Source organism: Ursus americanus, chromosome 20 (assembly GCF_024610735.1).
Source record: "Ursus americanus isolate L20-20 chromosome 20, mUrsAme1.1.p, whole genome shotgun sequence".
NCBI classification, from domain to species: domain Eukaryota; kingdom Metazoa; phylum Chordata; class Mammalia; order Carnivora; family Ursidae; genus Ursus; species Ursus americanus.
Window position 1 is genome coordinate 30,921,282 of NC_142146.1, and position 22,757 is coordinate 30,944,038.

Consider the following 22,757-nt stretch of genomic DNA (forward strand, 5'->3'; position numbering starts at 1 on the left):
TTGTCTTCCTGCCTCCCTTAGCAGGCTGTGATCAGAGAGTTTCTCACGGCCTCCCAGATTCCAATGATGTATGGGGCTTTCTGCACCACCCCCTCAGAACAGAACCACTTGGCTGCTGTCTAGATTTGGCTGCTTGTGGATGGGGTTCCCCACAACTCAGGTTGCGGTCCTCAGCCCTTTTATTTCAGTGTCATCTCTTTTGGTGTGTGGGACAAGGACATGAGGAGCTAGCACCTTTGGCTTATTCTTTTTTACTATCTGTGGAAGTAATAAATGATCTCAAAGTGTCTCGTGTATCCTCACCAGGCTAATCAGTCAAGCCTTCCTCTTGCCCTGTATGCATGAGGTTGATGACTAACACATGAAACTGATTGGAAGCAAATAGATAGGAAGGATGCTAAGGTTTTGAGATAATTGTTTGTGAAGGCAGCCAGAAATCTGGAGTAATCAAACTTTGACACAGTCTTCAAGCTTACACAATAGGAAATGGGCGAAAAGTCATATAGCCCCCAAGGAGCACAAACTCCTCAATACCCAATTCAGATGTGGCTAGAGAGGATATTGGAGAAGGAAGACCCTCCCGGAGGGAGAGGCCAAAGACCTTGGAGGACAATGAACAAAAAATCTGTCAGAGAGCAGAATCTGAATCTAATCAGGCAGAGGAACCACCTAATACCTGCCTAGTAGGACTTCAAAGTTGATACTGACTAGCAACAGCTATGGGTCTCTACTCCTCCCCTTTCTGAGAGTTTTATTATAGTTATTCTGTTCCTGCTCCACCGCTGTATATCAAGTATGTGATTGGGCAGGGGGCAGAGGGGGAAGCAACTTGTCTTTTTAGTCCATATGTCACTGGACCATAAAGTAGATTCCGACAGAGACTGTAGCAGACCTTTAGTGTTCCGGACATATCCCTTCCATGATAAAGCACACTGGAAAACTTGCAACTGCCAGCATCTCTGTTTCTTTGCATAAAGGCATTCTCTGATGCCAGGAGTCTGCTTTACCACCTACACAGTAGGCTAGAGGGTGAGATTATGACCCATGACTGACAGTTGTACAGACTCTTGTTTGCAAGCTTCTTGATTAGGATACCCTACCCTGCTTCCCAAGGGTAACTCACTTGTTAGTAGGTGCTTTGGATGCTTTCTTTTCCCTGTTCCACTTTCTCATCCTCTTACCTGTGTTTCTTTACTTATCAAATAAGACACTTGAAAAGTCTTATTGAAGAGTCTGTTTTCTAGGGGAACTCAAACTGACACAAAAGACGCAAGACGCGTTTCCCTTTCATAGTGTGTGTTGTTGCTGGGAAGTTGTCCAGCGAGGGATTGCAGTTCCCATCCTCTTTGCATCTAGGCGAAGTCATGTGACTGAGTTATGGCCAACAGAATATAGGTAGAAGTGGTCCAAGAAAACCTCTTGTGCTATCTTCCACACTTCCTGACTCTGGATGTCAACACACAGGGTAATCTTGGAAGCCACGTGCTGAAAATGGCAAAGCCTCCCTTGGTCTTGATCTCTGAATGACTGACCAGAGCTGTGCAGGTGAGCTCTCCACCCCTGCCTCTCTAACAAATCACCACCACTGCTGCCAACTGGGCTTTATTCTATTATGGCAAGTCACTGAGATTTGGAGCTTCATCTTTTATGGCAACTGGTACCAACCTAATCAATCTAAACTTGGCAAGGTTTAAACAAATGTGTGTCCGCTTCAAAAATTGTCTTTATTACCACAAAGGCCCTTGGAAAGAGGAAAGAGTAAAATTGCTCCAGAGACAAATGCCAGAGGCCACATGGGGAAGAGCATAGACTACGGAAGTGGGCTGCCTGGGTTGAATGCTGGCTCTGACAGGTACTATTGCCTGACCTTGGGCAGGTTACTTAATCTCTCTGTGCTTCACTTTCTTCATCTATGAAATAGGGATAATAATAGCATCTACTCATAGGGTTACTATAAATTAATATTCAAAAAGCACTTATCTCAGTGCCTGGTACACAGTTGATGATAAATTTACAAATTTCTGATTTTCCAGAGGTCATCATGAAGTTTTTAAATTGTTTCCCACAATATAATTTCCTAACTTTCTGCTCTGCTATTGTAAGAGATTGTGCCAAAGGAGTAGAGATGGCTTTAGCACTTCGGATATTCTTCCTTTGCAATATGACTTTTTTCCTGTACACAGGACATTTTCAGAGTTTGCTCCACTCAGAGGTCAGAGGGCGCTCTGCCCGATTGGATTCAGGCTGTGTTAGCTTTAGGTAGATCATTAACCTTAGGAGAAATGTTCATCTCTTGACCCTATTTGGTTTTTGTCCACAGGCCTGCAGGGAAGATTGCTTAACCCACCACTTGAGACAACCATTTATGTGCATTTATTCATCTATTTGATAATTGTTTTGAGCCCTATAAAATACCAGGCTCTATTTTTTTCTTTTCTTTTTTTAAAGATTTTATTAGAGAGAGAGAGAATACGAGCAGGGGGAGGGGCAAAGGGACAAGCACACTCCCCACTGAACAAGGAGCCTGAAATGGGGCTCCATCCCAGGACCCTGAGATCATGATCTGAGCCGAAGTCAGACACTGAACTGACTGAGCCACACAGGTGCCCCACCAGGCACTGTTTTCCAACCTTAGGATTAGTATGTTGAATGACAAAAATGTGACGTCTGCTCTTATAGACCCTATTTCCTTTCAAAGTTATGAATAAATGAAGAGCTGGAGCAGTTATAAATGAGCATAATAACCCATAAAACACATTAAAATCCAGTAGTAATGTACTAGAATCTTAAAACAAATATTAAAAATTAGTAGCTAACATAGTCCTCTCTTGTACTGCTTTCATGAAGAAGTAGCTAATGCAGGAATTGTGCTCTTGTTGAGTACATCAGAAGATGTGCATAAAGCACCATAAAACATATATTTAAGAGCATTAGAGACTTAGAGGTGCCAAATTTCTAGAAAAGGGAGGGGATAACAGAGAGATGAGATGACATTTACAAACACATTTCCTCAGGGGAGTTTGCCACTTCTAGCACAAAGCAAGAGGTTTCTGGATTTGCCTGAGCAGAGGGCCACTGCTGGCAGAATTTATGGCAGTCTCGGGGCTGAAGAAACAGAAATAGAGGCAAGCTCCCAATGAGAAGGTTGGTGCAGAAAGCTAAGTCTGACAAATGACCAGTTTTCCCCTTAAGATATTTGGCACAAGTTGAAGCTCCATGGAATGGGAGGCAAAGAAGACAATCCCACACCTTAGAGTGGGCCCAAAGAATACACTAGGTTGCTTGTTTCCTATTGCTGATTGTTCCCCATTGCCACAAATTTAATGGCTTTAAACAACATATGTTTATTATCTTACAGTTCTGTAGGTCAGAAGTCTAAAGTGAGTCTTGCTGGACTAAACCCAAGGCATCAACAGGGCTGTGCTTCTTTCTGAAGGCTTGACAGAAGAATCAATTTTCTTGCTTTTTCCAGTAGCAAAGCTGCTTACATTTCTTGGCTCATGGCTCCATCCCCTTCCATCTTCAAAACCAGTGATAGTAGAGACTCTTTTACATCACATCACTCAGACACTAACTCTTCCCTTCCCTCTTCCACATTTAAAGGACCCTGTGATTACTTTGTCTCACCCAGCTAGATAATCAAGGATAATCACTTTCTCCTGAAGTTGCCTGATTAGCAATTTTAATTCTATCTACAATTTAATCTTCCCTTGCCATGTAACATAACATATTCAGTTTATGGGGTTAGTACATGAATATCTTTGTGGGGGCATTTTTATGCCTACTGTACCAGGTTTTCAAGTGGAAGGCGTGGAAACCTACCAAAACTACAATCTTGTCTTGATTCAGCCCAACTGCGATTGGTTGAAAGTCATCAGTCCCCATTCTGTCTTCTTAGCAGTATAAAGGAGTGAACACGCTTTGGAAATGATGGTATATCATCTGGAGCCTCTAAAAAAACTTATAAACATGTCCAGTTCTTCCAACAAATATTAAATGGCATGCCAAGAGAACTAGATGTCCAGAAACTAACAGAAAAGCAACCAACCATATAAATACATCTACAAATAACCCAGATATTGTAGTTAGCAGACAGACACAGACCTTTAAAAACTATGATCAAAAGAGCCAAGATAATAGAGAAAAATGTGATGACAACAGAGGAAAAGATGGTGAAAATATTGGAAAAGATTGAGAATTTCATTGGAGAACTGGAATCTATGAAGAAGAAATCAAGTGGAAATTCTAGAAGTGAAAGAGGCAGGCAGTTATCCACTATAGATGCAAGAAAAGATGTCCTCGTGCTTTCTGTCTAATTGGAGAAGCCAAGATTGCATGGCAGAACACAGAAATCACAAAATACAGAAAGAAAATTTTTACAACTTGGAAACAGCCTTGTAAATGGCAAAAAGACTCTTTTACTCCAAAAAACAATCTATGTGATTTTACATGAAAAGGCAATAATTGATGGCAATTTCTCAATAAATTGTTCTAACAGTACAATAGATGCACAAGAAGAGAGGATCAGTAAACTGGAAGGCAGGTCAGTATAAAATACCCAACCAAAGCGCAGTGAGAAAAAAGATTGGAAATACAGAGAAAAAGCATGATACATGTGCACAGTTTTAAGACATTACTACATATACAATTATAGAAGTATAAAAGTAGAATCAACAGAGAACAGACGGGAGGAATATTTAAACAAACAATGAGAATTTTCCAAAAATGATGAAAAATAGCCCACAGCTAGGGTAAAATCATAATTAGGCATACCATAGTCAAACCAAAGAGCATAAAGAAGATAAGGAGTCTATTTTAAAAGCAGCCAGAGAAGAAAGACATGTTACCTTCAAAGGAACAACAGTTGACTTCAGTTGACTTCTCAACAGAAATTATGGGTAAAAGAAAACAGTAAAGTGACATTATTAAATATGTGGAAGAAAACAACAAAGTGAAACATACTCAGTGGGAAAAATAGTCCTACAAAACTGTTAGTTAAAAACATTTAAAACTCTGAGAAAATTCTTTGCCAGAAGATTTGTACTAAGGGAAAGAAACTATTTAGACAATAAAAATGATCCCAAATGGAAAGATAAAAATTGAGGATGGAGTAAAGAGCAATGAAGAGAGTAAATATGTGGTTAAATATAAATAAATATTGACTTAATATTTATAAATATTGACATTGATTTTATGACATTTGAAATGATAAATGTAATTAAAAAGTATGTAACAATAATACAATAGACAAAGGGAGTAAATGAACTTAAATGTTATAAAGTTCTTACCATTAGCAAGGAAGTTACGGAAGTGATAATGTTCCTTTACACTATAATAAGTGTTGTAAAATATTGGGTACTCACAAAAGAATAGGAAAAGAATATGTAACTAACAAGTGAATAGAGAGGAAATGATGGAGTAATTTAAAAAATTGACTATTCTAGGGGCACCTGGGTGGCTCAGTAGGTTAAGCGTCTGCTTTCGGCTCAGGTCATGATCTCAGAGTCCTGGAATCTAGCCCCAAGTCAGGCTCCCTGCTCAGTGGGGAGTCTGCTTCTCCTTCTCCCCTGCCCCAGAGATCCCCACCCCCACTCCAGCTCCTGCTCTCTCTGTCTCTCTCAAATAAATAAGATCTTTAAATAAATTGATTAAAAAAAGAAGAGAAAGGAGAGAAAAGGGAACATAAAGCAGGTTAGCCAAATAGAAAACAAATAGTAAGGTGGTAGATAACACCCAAATATATTAGTAATTAAATTAAATGCCAACAAATCATATATGCCAATTACTAAGATTGTCAGACGGAATTTTAAAAAATATTTGCTGTTTATAGAAGACACACTTTAAATATAAGGACACAGCACTGAACACAAAAGGATTAAAATATATACCATGCATACAATAGCCCAAAGAAAGCTAGTGTAACTATACCAATATTAGACAAGACTTTTAGGCAGAAACATTACTAGCTATAAAAAAAGAGGCTTTTCATAAGGATCATAGTTATAGAGGGACTTACCCACCAGGAAGATATCATAATCCCAAATAGGTATGCACTCAAATATATAGTTTTTTAAAATATATAAAGCAAAAGTTAAGAGAATTAAAAGAACCAGTTGACAAATCCATAATCATATTAGCGAACTTTAACACACCTTTCTCTGGTGCTCATAGAAAAATCAGGTAAAAAAATCAAAGAGGAAACAGCAACACAATATTCATATATATAGATACATACACATATGTATGTATTTTATTTATATGTAATATACATTATATGTAAATTAATGTTTATATGTTATATATAATAAATATATTTTTATTTTTATATTTATAATAAATTTTTAAATTTGTATTTATATATTTATAATATATTTATATTCATAAATAAAGTTTATATTTTATATGAATTATATATATTTGTATATTTATATATGTATATAATATATTTATATATGTATATAATATAATTTATATATGTATAGAAATATACATGTATATTATTTATATTTATATATAATTATATTATATATATTTCATATATAATTTTATATAAATTTATAATTTATAAATAAATTATAAATATATTTATAAATAAAATACTTTACCCAACAACTATAGAATACTCATTATTTTTTTTTCAAAGATTTTATTTATTTATTTGACAGAGAGAGACAGCCAGTGAGAGAGGGAACACAAGCAGGGGGAGTGGGAGAGGAAGAAGCAGGCTCCCAGCGGAGGAGCCTGATGCGGGGCTCGATCCCAGAACGCTGGGATCACGCCCTGAGCCGAAGGCAGACGCTTAACGACTGAGCCACCCAGGCGCCCCAGAATACTCATTATTTTAAAATGCACACTAGACAGCAAAAAGTAACTGTATGCTGGGCCACCAAACAATCTTCAACACTTTGGAAAAAGACAACTCATTCAGAGCATGTTATCTTACCATAATGGAACTACACTAGACATAAACAGCAAAAGATAGCTTGGAAATGACAAACACTGGAAATCGAGCAATACACGTCTAAATAAATTATAAGTCAAGTAAGAAACCACAATGAAAATTAGAATATATATTGAATTAGAATATATATTTAAAAATATTTTGGATAATCATAAAGATATATCAAGAAAAAAACTGCTTATAGGGAAATTTATAGCCTTCAGTGGATGTATTAGAGTGGAATAGAGCCTGAAAATCAATGATTTTAACTTCCTTTTATAAAAACTAGAAAAAGAACAAAACCAAAAGAAAGTCAAAAGAATGGAAGTTAATGAAATAATAAATGAATTTACAATGGAGAAAATCAATATAGCCAAAAGTTGGCTCTTTATGAAGATTAATAAAATAGATAAAACCCTGGCAGTAAGAATCAAGCAAAAGGAGAAAACATGTATTACCAATACCAGCAATGAAAAAGAGGATTGTAGTAAAAATCCCCCCACATGAAAAATGTGTAAGAGCTTTCAGGTTGGTGAATGCATCCATGTATTGGGAAGGTGATGCACTCCAGTTCCTCAAGGAGAGAAGTTCCTGTGCTTGAAACCCTTCCAGACCTCACCTATGAGCTCTTCATCTGGCTGTTTATCTGTACCCTTTATAATATTTTTTGTAATAAACTGGTAAACATAATAAGATAATACTGAGAAAAACTTTACATCAGTAAGTTTGAAATTTAGATGAAATGGACACATTTTTTGAAAAACAAAATTACCAGTACTTGAAAAAACTTGAAGAACCAGAAAATCTGAACATTTTTCTAGCCATTAAAGACATTTAATCTGGAATTGAGAATCTTTCCACTAATAAAACTCTAGACATGAGTGGCTTCACTGGTGGACTGTTCCAAAGATTTAAGAAGAATATAACATACTCTTACATAACATATTCCAAAGAATAATAAAAGTGACATTTCCCAATATATTTTATAAGCTAACATAACCTTAAAACCAAACACATGGGGATATTAAAATAAGGGTAAAATTGAAGAATAGTTTCTCTCATGAAAAAAGATGAGATAGATGCAAAATATCCTGAAGAAAATGTTGGAAAGTCAAGTACAGCTGTATATGAAAAGCATTATACATAACAACCAAGTGGGCATTATTCCGGGAATGTAATAACGGATTAACATTTAAAAGTCAGTTAGAGTAGTTCACCACATCAACACAAAAAGGAGAAATCATATGATTAACTCCATAGGTACAAAAAAAAAGTTGATAAAAATTCAGCATTCATTCATGATTTAAAGAAAAAAAAAATAGGCAAACCGGGAAGGAAGGAAGCTTCCTTAATCAGATAAATAGTATTTAAAATGAAACAAAGCACCAGCAAACATTTTACCCAATGGTGAATTATTGAAAACTTTCCTCCTCTATCACTACTTCTCTGTAGTGATGTACTGGAAGTTCTAGTCAGTGCAGTAAATCAAGAAAAAGAAATAAAATTATAAGAATTGAAAAAGAAGAAACAAAAACATTATTTACAAAGGCACAAGGATTTACACAGAAAATCCAAAAGAACTTATCGTTAACAACATAATTTATTAAGGTCATTGGATTCAAGGTCGATATACAAAAACCAATTGTTTTTTCGTATACCAGCAACAAGCAAATGGGAAATGAACTAAAATCATGACCCTATTTTTAATAGCACCAAAACCCAGTTGCTTTCTAGGAACAAATCTAGTCAGGATGTTCAAGGACTCTAAACTGAACACTACAAAATATTATCAAGAGAAGAGCTAGTAAAGAAGGCTTAAATAATTGCAGGGATATGCCATATTCATGAATTCCAAGGGTTAATATTGTAGCTATCAAATCCCTCCAAAATCTATATTTTTGTATAGTTCCAATCAAGTATCTGCAGGTATTTTTTTTCTGGAAATCAACATGTCAATTCTAAAATTTACATGGGACTGCAAAAGCCAAAACAGTAACAACAAACAAATCCAAGTCCATCTTGAAGAAGAAAAAAACCAAGGACTTACGTTATGAGATATCGAGACTTACAATAAAGCTGTAGAAATTGAGACAGTGAGGTATAAATGGAAGGATTGCTATACGGAACAGAACAGAATGGAGAGTCCTGAAACACATATACAATTGCCTGATTTTTAACAAAGTTTATACTAAAGTACAGTGAAGAAAGAATCATCTTTCCAGTAATGGTGCTGGGTCCATTGGACATATGCATGGGAGAAAAAATGAATATGGGCTCCTATCTCACACCATTCAGAAACATCAATTCCAAAAAAATCTAGGCCACGTGGCTTAGCTTTGTCTTCTATGACATTATGCTAGCTCACCAAGTTATTCAGTTTATAACTATAGTTATACAGCACAAATTAAAGGGCTTATAAATCATTTGTTAAATTCAAGGAGACCTCAGTGCCTGGGTGGCTCAGTTGGTTAAGCATCTGCCTTTGGCTCAGGTCATGATCCCAGGGCCCTGGGATCAAGTCCTGCATCCAGTGCCTTGCTCATTAGGGAGCCTCCTTCTCCCTTTGCCTGCAGCTCCCTCTGCTTGTGTTCTCTCTCCCCTACAAATAAATAAAATCTTTTAAAAAAATAAACAAAATTTGAGGAGACCTAATGAGTGAATATTTTGGGAGGAAAAAGTCACACTAAGAGAAGTAGTCTGCTTCTTTTAACCTAATTTCTCTTTAACCTGACTGGAAAATAAATGTCTATTTATTTTTAAAAAATCATTTCCAGGTGGATTCTAGATCTAAATGTGAGGGTAAAATCTATGAAGCTTTCAGAAGGAAACAACGTTTTCTTGAACTTGGTACAGGCAATATTTAAAATTTCTGTTTACCAAAAGACACCATTAAAACAATGATAGGTAAGCCACAAAATGGGAGAAAGTATTTGAAATACATCCAACAAAGTTCTCATAGCTATAATATATTTAAAAAACTCCTACAACTCAATAAAAATGTAAGCAAACAATCCAATAGAAAAATGGGCACATCACAGAAAAGGTTACCTAATTTGCCAATAAACATGAAACAGTATTCAGCTTTATTATTTCAGGGCAATTAATATTAAAACTATAATGAACTTGATCAATAGTAAAACTATAATGACTCCAGAATAGCTAACATTTAAATAAGATTTAAATTTATAAATTTACACTTCATCCCAAACTGAGTATTAACAAGGATACAGGGCAACTGGAATTTTCATACACTGTTGGACGTAGAAAGAGAGTGGAAATTGTACAACCACGTTAAAAAACTGGCAGTTATTAAAGCAGAATACAGGTGTACCCTGTAATCCAGCAATTGCACCCTGCTTTTATATCAACAGAAATGCATACACATGTTCACCAACAGACATATACAAGATTTTTTACAGCAGTATTACTTCATAATAGCCTTAAATTGAAAAAAAAATTTCCATCAATACTCAATGATATGTTCACCATTGGAATACCACAGAGCAATGAGAATTATAATAAAGCCATGCCTCATTTTATTGCACTTTGCTTTATAGTGTTTCACAGAGACTTTGTGTCATATTTTGCAAACGGAAGGTTTGTGGTAACCTCACGTCAAACAAGTCAGCAGATGCCATTTTTTTTCCAACAACATTTGCTTGCAATGTGTCTCTGTATCTCGTTTGGTAATTCCCACAATATTTCAAACTTGTTCATTATTATCATATTTATGAAAGTCATCTGGGATCAGCGATTATGACTCACTGAAGCGCAGATGACAGAGAGCATTTTTTTAGCAATTAAGTATTTTTAATTAAAGTATGTACATTTTGATAGACATGGTGCCATTGCATGCTTCATAGACTACAGAATACTGTGAACATAACTTTTATATGCTCTGGGAAACCAAAAATTCACTTGAATCTCTTCACCGTGATGCTTATTGCAGTGGTATGGAGCCAAACCTGCAATATGTCTGCCTCAGAATGTATGTGAAACAGCAGAGTCGATGCTCACAACTCTTATGTTCAGAGAAGCTAGACAGTAAACAGTGCTTACTGTATGATTCCATTTCTATAAAACACCAAAGCAGGTGCAGCTCATCAATGGTGTTCAAAGTCAGAATAACAATTACCTTTGGTCATTGGTGACTATAAGGCAGAGGAGGGAAAGGTTTGTAGGGTACTGGTAATACGCTCGCTCTCCATCTGAATCCTGGCCACATGGGCTGTACTCATGTTGTGCCAATCAATAGGCTGCTCACTTATGATTTGTACACTATCTATGTGTAGGTTTAATCTCAATAAAAGTGTAGGTTTAATCAAATCATAAGTGTACAAATCATAAGTGAGGTTTAATCTCAATAAAAGTGTAGGTTTAGTCTCAATAAAAGGTTTTCATTAAAACTATTTAAATTCCTTTTCCTCTAGCTTAGACAAAAGAAGGGACTCCTATTCTCATTTTCAGAAATTCTGAAGCTCCAAGGACTCCTTGGCTCCAAGTAGAAGTAGCTGGAAACTGTCTTGGAATCTCTGCCCTCTAGTGTCTTCAGCATGGGGTGGATGAAGCAGGGAGCTTTCAGGTTTTGTATGTCGTCATCACAGCAGGTCCAGAGTAAGGGTTTCCCTCTTATCTCTGGGACAAATCCCATGCCAGGGACATCCTGATGAGCGTCTCACCAAAGTGAGAACTTGTTCATTGTTTTCTTTGGGATGCTCTTCAGCTGGGATCACTGGTCTAGAGATTGCTTTAATCTCTGACCAGAAAAATGTAGCTATTTCCAGCTCAAGAGCAGATGGGCTGTGGTCAGCAGGGACACTGACTGCCTCTCTGCAAAGCGTAGACCCTGTGTAACTGAGGCTCATATGCTTTTCTCAGTGGGCTCCAGCTGGTCTTTGCTCCGAAGCCCAGAGGGTCACCAGATGTGAGAGGTCCTTTCCCCACTCCACCCTGTCCCTAGTCATCCAGCACATAGAGAGGGACAGTGTACGTGCCTTAAATTGAAAACTCGGTTGGCTAGAGGCAGTGTGAAGGGGAGAGGAATGAGGACAATCTCCCATCAGGTTGTCAAAGGATGGTGATGTCGGTAAGGTACAGAAGGAAGAGGATAAGCTGTTTGAGGTGCGTGTGTGCGTGTGCACGTGCACCCATGTGCATGTGTTCTACAGAAAGACAAGAGCCCGGGTTTGTATATCATGGTCTCATGCCCTTGACCTTGTGAATTCTGTGATTTACAATCTCTTCTAACTCCTTCAGGACTGTCTCTGGCCTCAGTGGAAGGCAGGGTTAGTCTCTGCCAGAGGGAAGAATTTGTCACAATCTTCATTAGGGCTGAAACAAACAACAATATTTACTTAGCAAAGATTCATCCTTTGCACGCAAGCGGAGGATGCAGAATAAAGAGTTATGATGGGTTAAAATAATATAGCACAGTCTTACGTTCTTAAGCCCCAATTACGTGGATGCTTTATTAGACGAGCCTTGGTGTGTAGTTTGAATAATCGTATTGCCAGTCCCCAAACTTAAGTCAACGAAAGTGTACTTAAAATGTATTTAGTGCAAGAGACTTGAGCCAATACTTTATACAAGACGGCGCCCAAATAGCCAATATGCATATAAAATGACGCTCAACCTCATTAGTCATCAAAGAAACTCAAAATTACGGTGCAAAACCAGTAACACTCCCACCAAAACAGTCAAAATATGGAGCAACCAAACTCTCACACTCTTAAGTTGGGTGTATAAACTGGGTCAACCACTTTGGAAAACCGTTTGGTAGTACGCATTAGACATACTTCTACTTTATGACCAACCGATTACTCTTCCCAGGAAATACCTTGCCGAAATGCATACCTACATGTACTAAATGCATGTGCTAGAATGTTCATAGCAGCACTCATTGGCTCTTTATAAGAGCCCAAAGTAGAAACTGTCACCAACAGGAAAGATAAATAAAGTATGGAATGATATGCAACACTGAGAACACATGAAAGACAGGGATACACAACAACATAGAGGAATCTTACAAATACAACCTTGAGTGAAAAAAGAGACACACAAAATTGTATATATTGTATGATTCCATCTCTATAATGTTAAAAAATCAGAATTTGTCTATGTTGTTAGGAGTCAAGATAATAGGTATCTTTGTGGGGGAGATGGGAAGCAACTGGAAGAAGGCACCAGGGGGCCATTCTGGCTCTGTTAATGTTCTGTTCCGTGATGTGGGTGCTGGTTATACGGCTGTGTTCACCTGGTGATAATTCATCAAGCTGTACACCTAAGTGTACACGTGTGAAGTTTTAAGTATATTTAATACACTTCAACAAAAGTCATTAAAACTTCACCTAATTTTTCCCCACGTGGAGCTCACAGACTTCGGGAGGACTGGGCTGCAGGCTGCAGGACCAAGCAGAAGCAGCCCTCTGGGATTCAGCGTTTCACCTGACCTTAGTCTTCTGCAAAGGGTTGAGGGAACCGTGTCTTTTGGACGCGGGCGAGACGGGGGTGGGGGGGGGTGGGGGGGGTGGGGTGTGTGTGCTTCTGGGAGGGACCTGGAATGCGCAGCGGAGATGCTTTCAGAGAAGAGTCTGAGGATCCCTAAAAATTGTGTTCAAAACATTGTGTGTAGGTGTGCACATGCTTTCCTGGGGAAGAGTCCCTAGGTTTCATCCTGTGGACTGCCTCCCATTCCTCTGGAGTCTGTGTTTGCCAAACACCGAAGAGCTGCTTGGGTAGATGAAGGCCCAGGGGTTAGGGAACTCTCCTGGGAGCCGGGCAGATCACTTGCCTCCAGCCTGTTTCTCTCCGTGAGAAGGGCGTCAGTCCAGCGGACTCCGAGGTTGCTTCCGCTCGCACCTCGGGCGGGCTGACCGCTAGCCCGCTCGCAGCTCCGGAAGCTGGGCCGACCCGCTGGCCGCAGGTCGGCGGGACAGTGGCTCGCAGCTTGCCGCCCTCCAACCCTGTGGCCCCAGGGAGGGGTTGGGGGTGTGGCAAGGGTGATCTGCCCAAAAGGCTAACCTTTCGGAGGAGGCGGATCCGCCCCCCACGCCACCCCCGCAACACCCACCCGGGCAAGTAAAGCCTGCCTAGGCGCGGGGAGCCGCGAGTCGGTGTCGCGTACCCGCAGAGGACGATGAGGCTCGGCATCTGCGCCCTGCTATGTGCAGGGACCCTGGGTGAGTGCGCACGGGGAGCCGGGCGGGGGTCTTGCTCTCCAAGACCCAGACTGGGCGCCAGCCCAGGGTCAGTCGTAGAGGGGCTCTGCACAGCCTGGGTCTAAGGGGTCCAGAAGCAGCCCAGAGCCTGGTGGTCCCAAAGTGCTTCTGCCGTGGTGCATGCAGGCATCTGACAAACGTTCGTAGCCTAGGGCAGGGGGCCAAATCCAGCTTGCGGCCTGATGTTGTACACCTGGATGAGCTAAGGTTTTCACGTCTTTAAATGATTGAAAACAGATAAGAAACAACGATAGTTTTGACACATGAAAAATTAGAGGAATTTAAAATTTCAGTGTCTCTAAATAAAATTTTGTTGGAACACAATCATGCTCGTTCAGATAAGTAGTCTGTGGTTGCTTTCCAGCTTCAAGGACAGAATTTAGTAATTGCTACAGAGACCTTATAGCCCACAAAGCCTAAAATACTTACCCACTTGCCCATTACTGAAAAGATTTATGACACCTGGCCTGGGAGCTGTTGATCCCGTTCACAGCCAAGGAAACGGGATCAGAGGAGAGAAGGGGTTTTCCCCAGGGCTCATGGCTCTGTGTTATCATTAAGTGGGAGAGGGGCTCAATGTCAGGTATGCTTGACCTGTCAGGTATCTAACCAGAAGGGTTTTTCCTGCTTTGAACTCTACAACATCACCCATCCTTATCACACAACAAGGAGGTAGAGAAGTGTATGGGAAAAGCAATCATTGTACAGTAGGATCCACCTGCCACTCAGTTCTGTGTGACTCTGGGCCATCCCTAGACCTCTCTGAACTGGTTTCCTCATTAGTTCAGTAGGAATTGCTTTTTCACAATCAACACTGCAAAAGTGGAATGAGGTAATGTACCCAAGGACAGAGCTCTAGGCCCAGGTGAGTATTACTGGTAAAAATCCCTTCCTGCGTTGGACAGAGGGAGCCCAGGGCTCTGGGCCTATCTTGACTATAAGGAAGGTAGGTAATGGTACACCGTTAATGAGCTCATACATGTGACCCCCCCCTCCCCCAATGGCTCAACAACTGTTGGTTCTTTCTAGCCCTGGTTCTGCCTGGCCTCAGGCTGTCTTAAGTAACTTCTGGAGCAGTAAGGTGTCTTACTTGAGGAGAGGGCTAACCTGGGGATAGCAGAGGGAGGACAAGGCAGGAAAGGCAAGGAGGGCCATGGCGGGCCCTCCTTGGCCTACTACTGCCACATGGAGCCACACAGCGAGCTCTGCTGGGGCTGGGGAAGGCTGGAAAGGTAGTGTACAGCCATGTTCCACCTACAGCCACCAAGAAATCCAGAGTGAAGCCCCCTGGTTACTCCCCAATTCCTCCTGGATAGGACGTGTGTTGTTTTTTCTTCCTCTGTCTCCTCTCCTGGCAATGTCGGGCGCTGACTGAAAGCTCATTTCCCAACCGGCTCTATATTTACAAACCAGAGGCAAGAGCTGCCTACACCTGCCCCCCACAGTCCTTCCCATTGGGCACTAGATATGGATCAGGCTGGAGTCTAGGATGTGCTTTCTTCAAAGCTCAGTGTTCTCTTCTGACAAAAGCTCTTCTGATGGCAAATGCAGAAAGGCAACCAAAATAGTTTAAAATTAAAAATATCAGAAGAGGGGGGGTTGTTATTAGAAGACCTTGCAAGAGCCAAGAATCAAAGGTTCAGAACAGCCTGTATGTCCACTTTGGCTTCCACCTCCTACCTCAGCCTCTCTGGAGCTTAAGCGATTTCTCCACAGTGAGCATGTGGCCACCAGCAGCTATTCCCTCCCAGGATCAATCCGAAATATCCACAGTGGGCTCTGATTGTCCTTTCTTGAAATTGTCACATGACTGGCATGGAGTGTTATTGAATTGACCTAGGCTAGCTGGCTTGCCATCTCTCTTTCTCTTTCTTTTTAAAAATAATTTTTACTGAAGTATAATTTACATATAATAAAATGCACTCAGTTTAAGTATACACGTAATGAATTTTGGCAACTACGCCTACCCATGTAACTACCACCACAATCAAGGTATAGAACATTTCTATCACTCTTAAACCGTCCTCTTCCTCGTCATTCCCACTCTCGGCCATTATAGGTAAGTTTTGCCATTTCACATAAATGGAATCGTCCAGTGCATAGTCTGTTGTATCCGGCTTCACTCAGCACAATTGTTTAGCAATTCATCCACATTGTTGCCTGTATCAAAGTTCATTTCTTTTTGTTGATTAGTCATATTTCATTGTATGGCTTTACCACAGTTTGTTTACCTCTTCACTTGTCGATGGACTTTTAACTTGTATCCAGTTTGGGGATATTATGAATAAGGCTGCTTATGAACATTAGTGTACAAGTCTTTGGGGAGACACAGGTTTTCATTTCTTTCAGGCAAATTTCTAGGAGTAAAATTTCTGGGTCATATTTAACTAGTTAAGAAAATGCCAAACTTTTTTGAGTAGTTGCACCATTTTACATTCTTGCCAGCAATGTAGGAGAATTTCAGTTCCTCTGCAGCCCACCAGCACTTGGTGTTGTCAGTCTTTTCACATTAACCATTTCTGTTGTGGTATGTCACTGCGGTTTTACTTTGCATTTTGTTGGTGAACAATATGTTGAGCATCTTTCTATGTTCTTACTGGCCGCGGGTATATCTTCTTTTATGAATTATATGTTCAAATCTTGTTCCGTTTTTAAATTTGGCTTCTTGACTTATTATTGAGTTAAAAAGCCCTTTACATATCTTTATATATGCTGGATACAAGTCCTTGATTACATAGATGTATTCTAATTATTTTATCCAAGTTTGTGGCTTAGCTTCTTTTCATTTTCTTAATATCTTATGAAGAGCAAATGTTTTGCAGTTTGACCAAGTTCACTTATCAAATTTTTATGTTTTGGTTATTATGTTCTGTGTCCTCTCTAAGAATATAATTGGCTAACCTAAAGTCGCAATATTTTCCTTTGTTTAGAAGTTTTATAGCTTTAGTTTTTAGCTTATAGTTTTATAGCTCTGTTTTGGTCTATGATACATTTATAGTTTTTTTGTATGGTTGAAGTAAAGGTTGAGATTCATTTTTCTCACATGAATATCCAGTTATTCCAGGACTTGTTTTTGAAAAAGATATTCTTTCTCCACTGAATTAGCTTAGCAGCTTTGTTAAAAATCTACTGACTCTATAAATGCGGGTTACTTTCTAGACTCTCTCTTCTGTTCTATTAAGCTGTATGTTTCTTCCTGTGCCAATATCACACTGTCTTGATTATGGTAGCTTTATAATAAGTCTAGAAATCAGGTAGAATAAGCCGTCCAACTCTATGGCACTACTTCAGGGTTGGTTTGGCCATTTAGATACTTTATGTATGCATATACATTTTTAAATTGGCTTATCAATTCTATAGGAAGCAAACTGAGTCTTGAAATATTGTTGAGATTGCATTTAATTTATAGATCATTTTGAGAAGTGTTAACCTCAAAAAAACGCTGTCAGTTACTTTACCAGCAAAAATGGATCTTTTTGGGAATAGCAGAAAATCATATTTCAGGGCATGTAAGCTATAGCACAACCATAGGCAAGACTAGAGAACAAGAGACAGTAAATGCTTTTTTTTTTTTTAAGAGAGAATGAGAGAAAGGGGGGAGTTGGGAGGGGCTATTATAAACAAAAAGTCCATTAGAGTGAACTGGGAATTTTACGTGAAGTGGTTTTCATTGGCTGACTTGTGACAGTCTCTCATTGACTGGGCCTTTGCCTGGCAAAGAGGAAATCTCTTCCTCCTGCTGAGGAAGTAAAGAATAGGCTTCTTCCTGTTAGCAATGCAGGGTGCATCTCTTTCTGTTGGGGTTTGCAATTGACAATGAGTGGTAGGGTGTGAGAGCTCCCACTTCTGGCCTTCCTGCTTTTTTTTTTTTTTAATATATTTATTTTGTTATATTAGTCACCATACAGTACATCCCCAGTTCTTGATGCAATGTTCCATGATTCATTACTTGCATATAACACCCAGTACACCATGCAATATGTGCCCTCCTTAATACCCATCACTGGCCTATCCCAATCCCCCACCCCCTCCCCTCTGAAGCCCTCAGTTTGTTTCCCAGAGTCCACAGTCTCTCATGGTTCATTCCCCCTTCTCTTTACCCCCCCTTCATTCTTCCCTTCCTTCTCCTACCGATCTTCCTATTTTTTATGTTCCATAAATGAGTGAAACCACATAATTGTCTTTCTCTGCTTGACTTATTTCACTTAGCATAATCTCCTCCAGCCCCATCCATGTTGCTGCAAATGTTGGGTAATCGTTCTTTCTGATGGCTGAGTAATATTCCATTGTATATATGGACCACATCTTCTTAATCCAGTCATCTATTGAAGGGCATCTTGGCTCCTTCCACAATTTAGCTATTGTGGACAATGCTGCTATGAACATTGAGGTGCATCTAGCCCTTCTCTTCACTACATCTGTATCTTTGGGGTAAATACCCAGTAGTGCAATGGCTGGATCATAGGGTAGCTCAATTTTTAACTTTTTAAGGGACCCCCACACTGTTTTCCAAAGTGGCTGTACCAACTTACATTCCCACCAACAAAGTAAGAGGGATCCCCTTTCTCCACATCCTCTCCAACATTTGTTGTTTCCTGCCTTGTCAATTTTTGCCATTCTAACTGGTGTAAGGTGGTATCTCAAGGTGGTTTTGATTTGAATTTCCCTGATGGCTAATGATTTTGAACATTTTTTCATGTGTCTGTTAGCCATTTCTGTGTCTTCATTGGAAAAGTGTCTGTTATATCTTCTGCCCATTTTTTGATTTGATTGTTTGTTTCTTGTGTATTGAGTTTGAGAAGTTCTTTGTAGATCTTGGATACAAGTCTTTTATCTGTAGTGTCATTTGCAAATATCTTCTCCCATTCCGTGGGCTGCCTCTTAGTTTTCTTGACTGTTTCCTTGGCTGTGCAGAAGCTTTTGATCTTGATGAAGTCCCACAAGTTCATTTTTTCTTTTGTTTCTCTTGCCTTTGGAGATGTGTCATGAAAAAAGTTGCTGTGGCTGATGTCAAAGAGGTTGCAGCCTATGTTCTCCTCTAGGATTTTGATGGATTCCTGTCTCACATCAAGGTCTTAAAACCATTTGGAGTTTATCTCTGTGTATGGTGTGAGAGAGTGGTCAAGTTTCATTCTTTTGCATGTAGCTGTCCAATTTTCCCAGCACCATTTATTGAAGAGACTGTCTTTTTTCCACTGGATGGTTTTTCCTGCTTTGTCAAAGATTAGTTGCCCAAAGAGCCAAGGGTCCATTTCTGGGTTCTCTATTCTGTTCCATTGGTCTATGTGTCTGTTTTTGTGCCAGTACCCTGCTGTCTTTGTGATCACAGCTTTGTAGTATAGCTTGAAGTCCGGCAATGTGATGTCCCCAGCTTTGTTTTTCCTTTTCAACAATTCCTTGGAGATTCGGGGTCTTTTCTGGTTCCACACAAATTTAAGGGCTGTTTGTTCCAGTTCTTTGAAAAATGTCATTGGTATTTTGATCGGGATAGCATTGAAAGTGTAGATTACTCTGGGTAGCATAGACATTTTAACTATGTTTATTCTTCTGATCCATGAGCATGGAATATTTTTCCATCTTTTTGTGTCTTCTTCAAAGTCTTTCAAGAGTGATTTGTAGTTTCTAGAATATAGAAAATTTATGTCTCTGGTTAATTCCGAGATAATGTATGATTTTTGGTGCTATTGTAAATGGAATGGATTCCCTAATTTCTCTTTCTTCAGTCTCATTGTTCATGTATAGAAATGCAACTGATTTCTGAGCATTGATTTTGTATCCCGCCACATTACTGAATTGTTCTACAAGTTCTAGGAGTTTGGAGGTGGAGTCTTTTGGGTTTTCTATGTAGAGTAGCTTGTCATCTGCGAAGAGAGACAGTTTGACTTCTTCTTTGCCGATTTGGATACCTTTTATCCCTTTTTGTTGTCTGATTGCTGTTGCAAGGACTTCTAGTACTGTGTTGAATAATAATGGTGAGAGTGGGCATCCTTGTCGTGTTCCTGATCTTAAGGGAAAGGCTTTCAGCTTTTCCCCATTGAGAATGATATTTGCTGTAGGCTTTTCATAGATGGTTTTCATGAAACTGAGGAATGTACCCTCTCTCCCTACACTCTGAAGGGTTTTAATCAGGAAAGGATGCTGTATTTTGTCAAATTCTTTTTCTGCATCAATTGAGAGGGTCATATGGTTCTTGACTCTTTTCTTGTTGATATGATCTATCACACTGATCGATTTGCAAATGTTGAACCACCCTTGCATCCTAGGGATGAATCCCACTTGGTCATGATGGATAATCCTTTTAATGTACTGTTGAATCCTATTAGCTAGGATCTTGTTGAGAATTTTGGCGTCCATATTCATCAGGGAAATCGGTCTGTAATTCTCCTTTTTGATGGGGTCTTTGCCTGCACAAAGATAAACTCCAAATGGTTTTAAGACCTTGATGTGAGACAGGAATCCATCAAAATCCTAGAGGAGAACATAGGCTGCAACCTCTTTGACATCAGCCACAGCAACTTTTTTCATGACACATCTCCAAAGGCAAGAGAAACAAAAGAAAAAATGAACTTGTGGGACTTCATCAAGATCAAAAGCTTCTGCACAGCCAAGGAAACAGTCAAGAAAACTAAGAGGCAGCCCACGGAATGGGAGAAGATATTTGCAAATGACACTACAGATAAAAGACTTGTATCCAAGATCTACAAAGAACTTCTCAAACTCAATACACAAGAAACAAACAATCAAATCAAAAAATGGGCAGAAGATATAACAGACACTTTTCCAATGAAGACACAGAAATGGCTAACAGACACATGAAAAAATGTTCAAAATCATTAGCCATCAGGGAAATTCAAATCAAAACCACCTTGAGATACCACCTTACACCAGTTAGAATGGCAAAAATTGACAAGGCAGGAAACAACAAATGTTGGAGAGGATGTGGAGAAAGGGGATCCCTCTTACTTTGTTGGTGGGAATGTAAGTTGGTACAGCCACTTTGGAAAACAGTGTGGGGGTCCCTTAAAAAGTTAAAAATTGAGCTACCCTATGATCCAGCCATTGCACTACTGGGTATTTACCCCAAAGATACAGACATAGTGAAGAGAAGGGCTAGATGCACCTCAATGTTCATAGCAGCATTGTCCACAATAGCTAAATTGTGGAAGGAGCCAAGATGCCCTTCAATAGATGACTGGATTAAGAAGATGTGGTCCATATATACAATGGAATATTACTCAGCCATCAGAAAGAATGATTACCCAATATTTGCAGCAACATAGACGGGACTGGAGGAGATTATTTATCATATGGTTTCACTCATTTATGGAACATAAGAAATAGGAAGATTGGTAGGAGAAGGAAGGGAAGAATGAAGGGGGGGTAAAGAGAAGGGGGAATGAACCATGAGAGACTGTGGACTTTGGGAAACAAACTGAGGGCTTCAGAGGGGAGGGAGGTGGGGGATTGGGACAGGCTGGTGATGGGTATTAAGGAGGGCACATGTTGCATGGTGTACTAGGTGTTATATGCAAGTAATGAATCATGGAACATTGCATCAAGAACTGGGGATGTACTGTATGGTGACTAATGTAACAAAATAAAAATTATTTTTTAAAAGATTTTATTTTTATTTATTCAACAGAGATAGAGACAGCCAGTGAGAGAGGGAACACAAGCAGGGGGAGTGGGAGAGGAAGAAGCAGGCTCACAACGGAGGAGCCTGATGTGGGGCTCGATCCCAGAACGCCGGGATCACGCCCTGAGCCGAAGGCAGACGCTTAACCGCTGTGCCACCCAGGCGCCCCCAAAATAAAAAATTATTTAAAAAATAAAATAAATATAGGGGTGCATGTATCCTTTTGAATTAGTGTTCTTGTATTGTTTGGGTAGATACCCAGTAGTGTGATTGCTGGATTGTAGGATAGTTCTATTTTTAATTTTTTCGGGAAACTCCATACTGTTTTCCACAGTGACTGCAGCAGTTTGCATTCCCACCAACAGTGCACAAGTGTTCCTTTTACTTCACATCCCTGCCAATAACTGTTGTTTCTTGTGTTGTTAATTTTAGCCATTCTGACATGTGTGAAGTGATATCTCTTTGTAGTTTTGATTTGCAATTCTCTGCTGATGAGTGATGTTGAGCATCTTTTCATGTGTTTATTGGCCATCTGGATGTCTTCTTTGGAGAAATGTCTGTTCATGTCTTCTGCCCTTTTTTAAATTGAATTATTTGGTTTTGGGGTGTAGAGTTGTATAAGTTCGTTATATATTTTGGATACTAACACTTTATCAGATATGTCATTTGCAAATATTTTCTCCCATTCTGTAGGTTACCTTTTAGTCTTGTTGATTGTTTCCTTTTCTGTGCAGAAGCTCTTTATTTTGATGTAGTCTCAGTAGTTATTTTTGCTTTTGTTTCCCTTGCCTCAGAAGACATATCTAGAAAGATGTTGCTATGGTTGATGTCAAAGTAGTTACTGCTTTTGTTCTCTTCTAGGATTTTTATGGTTTCAGGTCTCACGTTTAGGTCTTTAATCCATTTTGAATTTATGTTTGTGTTTGGTGAAAGAAAGTGGTCCAGTTCATTCTTCTGTATGTAG

The 22,757-nt window shown here is 39.4% G+C and overlaps 1 protein-coding gene across 2 annotated transcripts in view; it reads left to right on the forward strand.

Moving 5' to 3' along the window:
• Positions 1–14,015: 14,015 nt before the first annotated feature.
• LOC123788389 (inhibitor of carbonic anhydrase-like) overlaps positions 14,016–22,757 on the forward strand; it is a 44,011-nt gene continuing 35,269 nt past the window's right edge. For both annotated transcript variants that reach the window (XM_045791789.2, XM_045791790.2), the window contains exon 1: positions 14,016–14,118. In XM_045791789.2, coding sequence (XP_045647745.2) covers positions 14,076–14,118 — 43 coding nt within the window. In that variant the 5' untranslated portion in view covers positions 14,016–14,075. The remainder of the gene's footprint in view (positions 14,119–22,757) is intronic.